The sequence below is a fragment of the Theobroma cacao genome, chromosome 3, assembly GCF_053813885.1.
Source record: "Theobroma cacao isolate CCN51 chromosome 3, ASM5381388v1, whole genome shotgun sequence".
Taxonomy (NCBI): Eukaryota; Viridiplantae; Streptophyta; class Magnoliopsida; order Malvales; family Malvaceae; genus Theobroma; species Theobroma cacao.
The window spans coordinates 4516207-4528717 of NC_142641.1; the positions used below are offsets into that span (position 1 = coordinate 4516207).

At 34.4% G+C, this 12511-nt stretch overlaps 1 protein-coding gene across 8 annotated transcripts; it reads left to right on the forward strand.

The window, feature by feature from the left end:
- Nucleotides 1-1452: 1452 nt before the first annotated feature.
- Nucleotides 1453-10586, forward strand: LOC18604270 (Translation elongation factor EF1A/initiation factor IF2gamma family protein). Of its 8 annotated transcripts, none has more exons than XM_088804665.1 (20): nt 1606-1690; nt 1933-1999; nt 2262-2303; nt 2397-2474; nt 3492-3545; nt 3654-3755; nt 4469-4580; nt 5688-5733; nt 5878-5949; nt 6527-6589; nt 6685-6839; nt 6950-7014; nt 7742-7892; nt 8046-8151; nt 8247-8382; nt 8524-8588; nt 8686-8850; nt 9464-9536; nt 9618-9692; nt 10271-10586. In XM_088804665.1, the coding sequence occupies exons 2-19, from the start codon at nt 1954-1956 to the stop codon at nt 9671-9673; spliced, it is 1587 nt and encodes a 528-aa protein (XP_088660791.1). In that variant the 5' UTR covers nt 1606-1690; nt 1933-1953; the 3' UTR covers nt 9674-9692; nt 10271-10586. The 8 variants fall into 8 exon arrangements, with proteins under 8 accessions (XP_088660790.1, XP_007036717.2, XP_017973520.2 ...); XM_088804666.1 differs by having other exon boundaries at nt 1607-1690; nt 2400-2474; XM_018118031.2 differs by lacking the exon at nt 1933-1999 and having other exon boundaries at nt 1481-1690; nt 2400-2474.
- The last annotated feature ends 1925 nt before the right edge of the window (nt 10587-12511 follow it).

A 12511-nucleotide genomic window follows, 5' to 3' on the forward strand; every position in this document is an offset into this window, starting at 1 on the left:
TTTCTAGCAAGCACACCAAGGTCTTTTGCTTGTGTTTCTTGTCTTCTTTTCTTTTATCTTTTTCTTTCTCATTTTTCTTTTTTTCTCCAAAACTGTCATTTTGATGTTTTTTTACACTATCAAAAACCCTAGCTATAAAGCTTCTTTTTCTATTTGTTCCTTCCCCTTTATCTTTATTTACCCCCCCTTTGTTTTCTTTCTCTCTTCTCACCTTCTCTCTTCAAGACTAGCCACCATTGGCCATTGTCGTAGGCCACTGGTCGTCAGCAATTGGTCATCGATTTTCGGTCATTAGTCTTTTAAAGGAAAAGGTGAGAGGAAAGAGAGAGAAAAAAAGAGGAGATAAAGAAAGATAGGGGAATGACAATTGGTGACTGATGACAATGATCGGCAATCAAAAAGAAAAAAAAAGAGGAAGTAAAGATAGAGAGGAAGGAAAATAATGAGAAAAACATCTTTTGATAACTAGAGTTTTTAAGAATGTAAGGAATGTTTAAAATAACGTAGTTTTGAAGAAAGGAAAAAAAATAAGAAAGAAAAAGAGGGAAGAAAAGAAGAAAAGAAACAATACCAAGAAATAATTAGAAACAGGGGGCTTAAGTATGGTGGTAAGGATTTTAATGTGCTTGTTAGAGGTTTTTGTTCGAATCTTAACAAGTGCACATTCTTTTGGAGGATTAAGGGACTAATGGAGAAAAAAAGAAAAAGAAGAAGAAATAATCCGTGCCACGTGGCATTGCAAGTGAAAAAGAAATAATCTATGCCATGTGGCATCGCACATTCTTTCGAAGGGACTAATGGAGAAAGGAAGGAAGAGAAGAAGAAATAATCCGTGCCACGTAGCATTGCAAGAGAAGAAGAAATAATTTATCCCACGTGGCAGCTGTCATGATTTTGGGTAGAAGAATTAAATTAAAAAAAAACCTTAAATATAAAGACAAAATGGGTACTAAAAAATTATATAAACATTGAAATATATACAAAAAACCATGTTAAAAGTAAGAAAATGATTATAATATTTTGGATAATTTTGATAATGTCATTTGAATATATTAACTAATGAAGAATACCCGTACTAAAGAAAACAAATATAAAATTCCATTCAACTCCCTCATTATAAAACCCTAAACTTAAGATTGAATTTATTACTTAAATAAGAAATAGATTTGTTTTCATAAATCTTATCTTGTCTTATTTTATACCTTTAAAAGGAAAAAATTTTTCAATGATTTCGATAAGATGCTCGATCGTATAAATTTCTCCATCAACACGTTATGTTCTTTGGGCCAACGCACAGAGGCAAAAGTTTCGGGGTCAAAACGCAATCTTTAATACCTCCCCTTTAGTCAAACTTTAACACAATCCAATACCATTCCAAAACTTGGGTGCCAAATTTCAGTTGGTTTGTGCTTCATTCCTTTCCTATAATTTTTTAATCTTTATTACTAAACCAGCTTAATGAACCGGATGACTGTGAGATGGGAAACCGGGTTTGCTTGGGGGCCAAGGACACCACCGCGGTGCCACGCCAAAAACGCGAAACGACAGCATCACTTTTATATAACCAAACATTCATTTCTTGTATCATCTTACGCTAAAAGCGGCTTTCCAGAGCTACGCCTCTCATTTCCATTTGCCACAAAAACCCTAGCTTCCGCACAGATTCCTCGTTTGCTCTCGGCACCCATGGGTAAGTCTCTGCATGTTCTTTTCCTCTTGTCGAAATTTTGACTTTCTGGTTCGCTCTTTATTCTTACGCTCGGTATCGGTGGTTGTTTTTGTTAACATCGGATCTGCTTGATTTACTCACTGATTGTTTGAGTTTCGATCTGGTTTCATCGATAGTTTCACTCAATTTTATTTTCTTTATTTTCTGTTTGCATGCTTGTTAGCTTTTCGAATTACAAAAATCTGTATAAATGAAAATTGCAGCTAATCAATGCGTTTAAGGAGATGACAGTTGCCGTTTTCACTCTATTGAGATTTTCGGGCTTGGAAAGTATGAACTAAAATTCGAAGTGTAATAGTTTTATCTTTTCTGGATTTTAGATTGCTTGAACGAACTTAAGTTGATTAGCTAAAATACCTTTTAATTGAGCTTTATTGACTAAGGCCGGAAACTTAAGGAACTTTGTTTGTAATAGTGTTATAATTATATCTTAAGTAGCTTTAGCCCTTATGTGTGTGGCGGTGGTGAAGATTGACAATTATTGGAAATTGACATGTCCAAAACTTCTCTGTTTTTCCTTTTTAATTGGTAGATATTGAGGCCGAGATCCGTGCATTGCAGCTTGACTCCACAGGTAGTAAACTCTTATTTGACTTTTATATGAATAAGATATAGTTTTTCTTTTCTTTTTTGAATCTCTTTTTTGAGTTCTATCATTGAATCTTAGCAGAAGATAATAATGGTGTGGTCAATCCTGAAGATGCAAAACCAGAAGTTGAAATGACAGATAAGGTGGAGGAGGAAGGTTGGTAGTATTGTTGAACTTTGTATTTATGTGGTCCTTATGTGTTTTTGTTAATGAAGGTGTTGGAGAAGAAGAGAAATGGAGAGAGTTAGAGTAGGAGATTTTTCCATTGTGGAAATCCATCTAATACATTAAATTCTAAACTTGGTTGAATTTATATTTTCTTTTTTTTTGCCTTCTCCAAAATGGCATTTGAGAGTTTTCATATTAACAAGTATTTATTGATGTTTAGAACATAAAGATAGAAAGTAAAAATACATTGGTTTTGAAGCTTTTCTTGGAAGCTTTTAGATATAGTTCAAGGAGACCTTCCTTTTTTTGCGTGCAAAAGCGATATTAATGAGATATTTTGATCCCTCAGTAAGAGTTTCATGTTGTTGTCTTGCATATAGCATGATACTACTGGTAGACCTGATGACAGACTTGCAGATGCTGTATTTTCTTGTTTGTCTTAGATGTGACATGAAAATTGTATTGCTGTATGCAAACTGGCAGTTTTGCACTGCATGCTGATTTATGTGATGTTTCTGGTTTACACCAGCTATGTTGCATGGACTTGGGATTTGGTGTCAGACGTGGTATATTTCTGACATGGTATTTGTCAATTTTTACATTAATTTTAAAGATATATTCCTGCATATATTAAAGCGTTCAAGAAGTGTGGGACATACGTATATTAGGATAACGTGAAGAGTCCATGCAACATCACCAATCAGATGCATTATATACTTGTTTCTTCTTTGATGGACCTAAATGTTTTGCTAATTATTTCTATTTATACATTATTATTTTACAATGGTAGGCAGTTAAAGGTATAGTTAGTGATTACTTCTTTTGCCAATTTAGATCACCAAATAGGTGTAACTTAGATGCAAATTGTTATGCCTTTTTGACTTAATTCTCTTCTTTCTATGGTTTCTTTTGCTAAAAAGCTGACTGTCTTTTGTTATTTGTGATGAGCTTTGTTTTGACTATGATTTAGAAAATGTCTGAAAGCTTTGCTACCATTGGTTTCAGGAATGAAGGATGAGCTTGATACAAAATCCCAGCCAGTTCAGGCTGAGCCAAAAGGTTCCTTCCTCCCCCTCCCCTTTCTTTCCCGTGCTTATCTGTATTATGTGTGTTACTTAAATATTCCAATTGTCATTTTCTTGTTCTCATTTTAATTTGGTTGTGCAGTGAAAGACAAGGAAGTATCTGCTCCAGAGGATGTTGAAGCGCTGGATGAAATGGAAATAGATAAGAAGCGCCACTTGAATGTTGTTTTTATTGGTCACGTTGGTAGGTATTCCTACTTCATGTTTTTTTATGTGAAAGTTGGCTTGCATTACATATATATGCCCATTGTGAACTGGGTATGCTGAGATAGGGAAAAGGTTAAAAATTGAACTATTGACCCCTCAAGCTGCTTGTGAACTATGTCTTTGTGTGAGCTCAATTGTGCATGTCAGCCACTTGCATGAATTGCTATGAAAATCAGTTAAAAGTTTGGCTATTGCTGGGACCTGCTTAGAAATTGAACTTTGAACTTGTGTAAATAGAATGCTACCATTTCTTTTTGGATGATTCAATGTTACCTTTGAACATCTTGATTGCAACCTTAGAAAGAGTGTTCAGTTTCCAATCTGAAGTTAGAACTGCTTTTGGTGGATGAAAAGAATAAATGAGGAACAGATTTTTAGCTCCTAAATGAGAAAAATTAAAACTACCCTCTGCAAAGGATGGGGAGCAATATCTTTTCAAACTATTTCCGTTTGGAAATAGACGAGGAACAATATGGGAGTTGCTACATGTCTTATCAAACTTAACAAATTAGAAAAAAGATTTTAATCTAACTTAATATATTTAGCTATTTTTTAAATTTCCTTATTTTTAATCTAAAAGTATCAAATACTGCTGGTGACTAATGTGATTCAGGAATGTTGTTTTTATATAGAATTTAAATAAATTATCTCCATCATATGTTTTGACTTTGTGTTACAATTGATTTATAGATGCTGGCAAGTCAACAACTGGAGGCCAGATACTCTTCCTCAGTGGTCAAGTCGATGACCGTACAATCCAGAAGTATGAGAAAGAAGCAAAGGATAAGAGTAGAGAAAGCTGGTGAGCCTTAAGTTTGGTTTATAATTTGGATAGTGAAAATTAATGCTGTTTTTTTTTTTAACATTTACATGTTGGTTTTTTTGAAGAGCATGAAAATGCCTGGATTTGGGCTTTATGAACACTTGATTTTAAAATTTTAGCATACATATAACAGTACAAGTCAGTAAATTTTTTTTTTTGTTTCTCATCACTGCATCAGTTTCTGATGAGTTCGCTGTAGATGATTTGCATGAAAAAGTGAAGGGTGAGGGCATGATTTTATGGTTGTAGGTTTGAAATTTAGAGGATTATGCTTGTTGTTCCTGATGGACATGAAAAAAGCTAACCAAGTTAGCTTGAATTCTGAGCCATGATGCAATTTAGGTTAAACATGGTTGTACTAAAAATTAACCATGACTTGAATGAGTCTCTAACTAGATGCACTAGTGTAAAGCAATTTGAAGATTTAAATAACCATTGGCAGGAGGCAGCATGTTAGCTGTGGTTTTAGCTGAAAGTCATGTTTAGGGGAGAAACCCATTTTATCTATCCAAGCAACAGGAAGGTTGCATTGTGATTAACTGTACTAAAGATGTATTCATTGAAGGAATTAATGGCACTTGGATCAGTAATTGGTTTGTTGAGATTGTTAATCACGTCTAATAAAATGGAAACCATTTCCTTTTTCACTTTTCTTGTATGCCATAAGTGCTGAGCTGGTTTTTTTGTCTATTATATCATTTTTCTGTCCTTACTTTTGAAGATTTAGGTTTGTTTTGAAGGATTTCACATATCAGAATGCTATTGCTTTTTGCAACTGTAAATTTGTTGTGCAATTTGTCTCTTCTGAGAATCGTCCATAAATATACTATTTTAAATTTGTTTCCAATTCCTTGCAGCTCTTTGAATGGGAAATCGTATTCTGTTGGGTCAACATTATTCTTGCTCTCTGTCTTTCTGTCTCTCTCTCTCTCTCTCTCACACACACACACACAGAAACACACACATTGCTGTTACCCTTTCATGATTTGCTTAATTCAGCACCTCTCAATTACCTTAGTGAGAATGTTTTACAGACGGGATTTTGAGTTACTGCATTGTCTAACTTGACTATTTTCCATGTGTTAGGTATATGGCATATATTATGGACACAAATGAAGAGGAGAGGATTAAGGTACTGTACAATGGGGAAATTTTGTTATAAACTTTGAGAGTATGGTGTCATATACTTCTTGTGATGCTGTCAACATTTATTCATGATTAGCTAAGCTGTAGTTGTTAATCTGGGAGTTTATTAAATTTGAACTATTGATTGCAGGGTAAAACTGTTGAAGTTGGAAGAGCACACTTTGAGACTGAGACAACTAGATTTACTATTTTGGATGCACCAGTAAGGGGATTGCCCCTGAACTACATTGTTTTTAGTTTTACTCGTTACTTTATTCTAGCTTTTGATACACTATTTAATTGTTTGTAGGATTATTTGATGTTTTTCTTTTCAATTTTTAAAATTCTTTTATTATGTTAATTTGTAAATTGAAATTTTTTCTGGGTTTTGATTTGTGGTTAGTTGAATTGCTTTCCTATTTCACCTGTAATGCCTCTTCTCACATGCGGCTCTATTTTGCTCCTTTTATATTATAACTTATATTACATTATTAACGTTTCCAGGATCATTTTCATAGTGCATCATCATAGATTTGTTTTATACATCTTAAGGTTACAGAATGGCATGCCATGTTACTCTATAGCAATACTATGCATAAATTAAGAGATTAAGTGATAACAAATATGAATAAAGCCCTTCCCTTGCATATACTATTCATTAGGTATGCCTTTGGGTATTGTGTAAATGCATTTCATTTGCTCATACCTGATTAAGAAAGAAATCAAACAATTCATTTTCTTTCAGATGCATATTTATATTTTTGTTTAAAACTAAATATGATTCTGCATTGACTACGTAGGGTCACAAGAGTTATGTTCCAAATATGATCAGTGGGGCAGCTCAAGCCGATATAGGTGTTCTGGTAAGTTACATCCGGTGTCTCTTCATTACCTACCTTATATAATGTATGGGTTGCAGGTTTTGAATTTCTAAACTTCCCTCTGGTCTTTAAATTAGGTGATTTCTGCTCGTAAAGGGGAATTTGAAACTGGATATGAGAGGGGTGGGCAGACCCGTGAACATGTCCAGCTGGCAAAGACCTTGGGTGTGGCGAAGCTACTTGTAGTAGTTAATAAGATGGATGACCATACTGTCAACTGGTCTAAAGAAAGGTGTTTTGCCTTGCTTTCACCATAAGTCTGAGCTCTTGTGCTGTCTTTTGTGTGCGTTGTGTGTTGTGGGTTTCTGTGTTAATAGTATTGATGTAGGTCATCTTCCTCAGGTATGATGAAATTGAGTCAAAGATGACACCTTTTCTGAGGTCCTCAGGCTACAATGTGAAGAAAGGTATTGGAACTGTTGTTTTTTAATTAGTTGCAAGTTGCAATTATCTCTTGGTGATGTTTTCAAGCTTTGAGAATCAATCACGTATGTTACCATGAGTGAGATATTGAAGTATTTGCCATGCAGAGGAAATAGACGAGCTAACAAATTGCCTTGCATTTTTTGTAGCATTTTTATGGTTTGCTTATGTGATTGTATCTTGTCTTCTACTGTCAACAGACATATAGAGGTTTTTTAGTCTGATATGATAATGTAGAACTCTGCTATTATCTTCTAAAGAGATTTTACATATTGTAGTTTTGATATTGATGTTTAACTCATTGAGCAAGATCTGGTTTTATCAAATTATTTTGTGAGTTGAAATTATGGATTAGAAGCAGATAATGCTGTCAGTTTGTTTAGAGAACTTGGTTGCTGTTTGATGAACTAAAATTTCAATGGTGCAAAATTATGTAATATTCAATTACTTTTCTTTGCATTATACTCTATTCTGCCTAATTGTACATTAATATCTAACTTCAACTACTTAAATGCTTAATATTTGAATTGTTGATCTATCTTGCTCCTTGCATGGTATAACTTTTAATAGGATCAGATGATGATATAGCATGCTGCTTTATGTTAGTAAAGTTTATATTGCCATGTTAGAATCTTGCTTAATTTGCTGAGCATATAATTTACCCTTTAAAACCAGTTATATTTTATTGTTTATTTTTGCCTGAACCTGCAGATGTTCAGTTCCTACCAATATCTGGTCTTGTTGGTACTAACATGAAAACAAGAGTAGATAAGAGTACATGTCCTTGGTGGAATGGTCCCTGCCTATTTGAAGCCCTCGATTCTGTTGAAGTTCCTCTCAGAGATCCAAAAGGTCCATTTAGGTAGTGGTCCAGAGCCCATCTTACATAACAGGATTCACTGCCCACGCAACTTTTATGTTTGATTCTAGTTCCTGCCATGCACTAATAGTGTGTAAATTTTAATTCTTGGTCACCTTATATGACACATCTAATGATTTGTTATTGACCCTATAGGATGCCTATAATTGACAAATTCAAAGACATGGGAACTGTTGTTATGGGAAAGGTAGAATCTGGAAGTGTGCGTGAGGGTGATTCCTTATTGGTTATGCCAAACAAGGTGCTTGATCTTCACAATTTTTCCATTATATTTATGTGTATATGGTTTTTTATTTTTAATTTAAGGGGTCTGAGGATTTTATGCATGGATTGCAGGCTCAGGTGAAAGTTCTAGCTGTGTATTGTGATGAAAATAAGGTTAGGTGTGCAGGACCTGGTGAAAACTTACGGGTTAGATTATCTGGGATTGAAGAAGAGGACATATTATCGGGTTTCGTCTTGTCAAGTGTTGGTAAGTTTTTCTCAATGGAGTTCTTCATTAACCTTTACAATCCTTTTTTCTAATTCTACTTGTTTGTCTTTTATATTTATAGTAAATTGTATTAGTTTTGCCTTATTTTTGGGGTTTAATGTTTGTTTTTCCTGCATGCAGTAAAATCGATAGCTGCTGTCACTGAATTTACAGCCCAGCTGCAGATCCTTGAGTTGCTTGAAAATGTATGCATGAATGTCATTTTCTGTTATCCTTATTTAATAAAATCTACTCATTTAAAGTATAATGTCCTAATTATTTTCTGTCTTGAATGTTGTTTAGGCTATTTTTACAGCTGGATATAAGGCTGTGTTGCATATTCATTCTGTTGTTGAGGAATGCGAGATAGTTGAGCTACTACAGCAGATTGATCCAAAGACAAAGAAGCCCATGAAAAAGAAAGTTCTTTTTGTGAAGAATGGTGCTGTTGTTGTGTGTCGCATTCAGGTTTGGATTCTTTCTTTTAAATAAACCAAATTGGGGGTGTATGCTTTTTTGTCCAGTTCAATGCACTAAGTTAAACATGTTTAGTAACTTTGAGGGAGATATAAGTTTTTAGGTTAGGATCTAGAAAATTGGCTGCATTGTTGTATATAGTTTGAAATCAAACTGAATAAATTGCTAGATTGACCAAAGTGAGAAAACAGTTGGAAAGCACTTGTTGGTGAGTTTTTTTATCACAGGAGTAGAAGTGGAAATAGTGGGATAGCACTATGAACTAATGGCAAACCGCTAACACCTCTGTTTTTGGGGCTCCACATATGGGAAAAATTCTCTGATAAATTAGAAACAGGTAGCTGGTGCTATGTTTCTGAGTTGGTTGAACTTGTATTTATAACGTGGTTGTCTTCTCTCCGATGCGAGCACATGTGCCTGCACATTCTGTTTTCAGTGTATGTTGTCTGTGTAGTGGAGAGGAGGCTGGAAAGTCCAATCTGTATGTTACATACGTCAATTAATTATTAACGGAAGTAAAAGATGTTTCAGAATGGAAGACAATGGCTGAATTAGTCTCTGTTTTTTCGGGGTTGATAAAATACTTTGTTCTTTTGCTTTTCAGGTGAACAACTTGATTTGCATTGAGAAGTTCTCAGATTTTCCACAACTTGGGAGATTCACTCTTCGTACTGAAGGTAATGGAGACAAGCTCTTTTCATTGCCAATAAATTATTGTTCTTAGTGGCTGTGGGTGACATGAATTGTCATGTCTGCAGGAAAAACTGTTGCAGTTGGAAAAGTCACTGATCTTTCTTCAAGTAGTAGTGCTTAATACAATTTTGTTCTTAGAGGTGAGAATTTAAATATTGAAGGTTATTTCTGCTCCTCTATGTGAAGTTCTTTTTGGGATCGCTGTTATTCTCCTGCACGATATATTTAATGCAAGAGAGAACAATCCACTGAGAAAAGGATGAAAAGAGAAAAAGAGTTTTGAGTTGATCATCAATTGGTGATGATCTTTCAATTTAGTCTTCTAACATAAAATTGTAGTTAAATATCATTTTGTCCTTTCGGGGATAGAGGGTTGGGATTTTTCACCAAAATATTGCCTTATTATTGCAACACTTACTTTTACTGTTGTTGGAGAAGGGTCTTTGTTATCGCTATGCTAGTTGGTAGCACCTTTGAAGAGTTGGGGGGATTTTGTTGTGGAAGCATTACGCGGTTGAAAGTAGTTTACTCACAGTATACCATGCCATCCGATTTCTTTTTTTTTCTCTCTGCTATGGTAATAGAGGTTTAAGCAGGAAATGGTACTAGACTTTGTTTTAGGTATTGTTTCTGTGTCATATGCTCAAGGGATTGCCCTAATTTTCATGAACTCCTAGTAGAACCCTGGCAAACATATGAGCAATATTTAACGTGGCAGGTACGATGACAGGACAGTCAATTCTGGTGTACCAAATCCAGCAGCAGCACGGAGAGAGTTGAGTTGAGTTGAGATAGTCGCCAAGAGGAAGAAGTGTTACAAAGTGTTGCTCTAGATATTGCATTACAGATGACTTTGATGTAATAGTGTCTTTGGGAAGATGAGATGGTTATTGTTGCTCCAATAGTGGTTTTGGGGGCGTTTATGCTTTTGATATTGTGGGATGATGGGTGTATAGTATTAACTGATTCCACACCCATTTGTCAATTTAAAAATACCCAATTATGATTAATGGTGTTCAATCAGTTTGATTAAAGTTTTTGTTCAATCAGTTATGGATATATTTAGATTCAATTTAGCTTATTGTTGGATAAGTAAGGGTAACAGAACATTTAACTCAGTTAATTTTTTTTATTTATTAATTTAGATCACATCTTTTAATTTATTTGGACCCAATTAGATTCTCATTTTGATCTACTTATCTCTATCTTTGGGTCTTAATAATTTACACAATTGAATTTTCATTTTTTTTTCATTAGGCCTAGGTCTCATTATTTTTTTTATGGTTGGAATTACACCTTTTATTTTTTGGTAAAAAGGGGGTAGTGCGAACCGTGACTTCAGGTGTCTTGGGCATAACCTCCAGCCACCATTATCCACACCAAATTAACCGTCACTACCACTATCGAATTTGCCATCATCGTCATAGCCGTAACACTCTAGCTACCATGGCTGTAATGGTCAAATTAGGTACCCATTTTGACATCCAGCCTGTCAAAAAGAACCTATGGGAGTCACCGACACACTATTCAATTGTTGAGGAGGAAATAGATGAAAAGTTATGTTACATTGATATCTTGTCATACATAAAATATAAGCAATATCCAGAACAAGTTTCGAAGAACAGTAAAAGAATTATAAGAGGGGATGACAATGAGATTTTTCCCTGATGGGGAAATTTCGTAGAAAAAAGGTCACGATCAAGTGCTTTTAACGCATGTAAAAGCCGTTGAAACTAAGAGAATAGCCGAGAAATTTGATGAAGGAATTTGTGGATCACATGCAAATGGACACATGATGGCTATGCCAACGACAATAAGTTTATATTGGTTAACAATGGAAAAGAACTGTGTTAATTTTGCTAGAATATGTCATAAATTGTAAGATATGTGAAGATAATATTCATCACTACATTCTCTTTTACATGTCCTAGCGCCTAAGTGGCCTTTTTCTAAGTGGAGGAATGGATGTAATTGGACTTACTTTGAAATCTTCCAATGGACAATTATTCATCCTGATAGTTCTTAATTGTTTCATAAAATGGGTGGAGGTTGCATCTTATGTTAGTGTGACACATACAGTTGTCTATAAATTTATTATAAAAAAAATATGTTGGTATGAACTCTCAAAATGAATCATTTTAAAAAATACTTTTAATTTGAATAATAAGATAACGACTAAAGTTTGTGCTTAATATAAAAAAAAAACCATATTTTTAGCACCATATCATCAAAAAATGAATGGAGAAGTAGAGACCACTAATAAGAATATCAAGAGGATTGTCGAGAAATCGAAACATCTGTACACAAATTGACACGAGAAGTTGCCTTTTACATAGCATGCATATTGAGTGTGAATTTGTTGTCCACAATATCCCCTCCATTTTCATTAGGATATGGATTAGAAGCAATAGTTCCAATTGAAGTGGAAACCCCTTTTGTAAGATTTTTGAGGAAGGTTGAATGGGAGGAAGTTTGATTTGGTCCATTATCGTTATGAACAGTTAAACCTCATTGAAGAGAGAAGGCTTGTGGGACTTTGTCATGGCTAGTTGTATTAAAGAAGACTGATGTGAACATATAACAAGAAAGTTTATCCACGATGCTTTCAGGAAGGATAATTAATTCTGAAAAAAATTCTTAACAACATCCTAATAGAAAATAAATATCAAATTAGGAAGGCCGATATGTGGTGAAGAAAGTTTTTTCTGGTGGCAAATTAATTTTGAGAAGTGGACGGAAATGATTTACATAACTTGATCAATGCTTATCCAATCAAGAAGATTATACTTGAAGTCAAAAGAGAGAAAAAAAAGTCTAAATAATCGGGAAAAATTGTGTTTAAAAAAAGGAGGAGGGGCTCAAGTTGAAAACCCAAAAAAGGTTACTCGAACTCAAAAGAGAAGACACCTAAGCTGAAAACTTGAAAGGATAGCTTAGGTATGAGGAAGAGTAGAATGAT

Coding starts and splice junctions, on each gene's coding strand:
- LOC18604270 (XM_088804664.1), top strand. CDS start 1,459: ATGAACCGGATGACTGTGAGATGGGAAACCGGGTTTGCTTGGGGGCCA. Junction 1,691..2,261: donor TTTGCTCTCGGCACCCATGG/GTAAGTCTCTGC, acceptor TTTAATTGGTAG/ATATTGAGGCCGAGATCCGT. Junction 8,383..8,523: donor TTTCGTCTTGTCAAGTGTTG/GTAAGTTTTTCT, acceptor TCCTGCATGCAG/TAAAATCGATAGCTGCTGTC.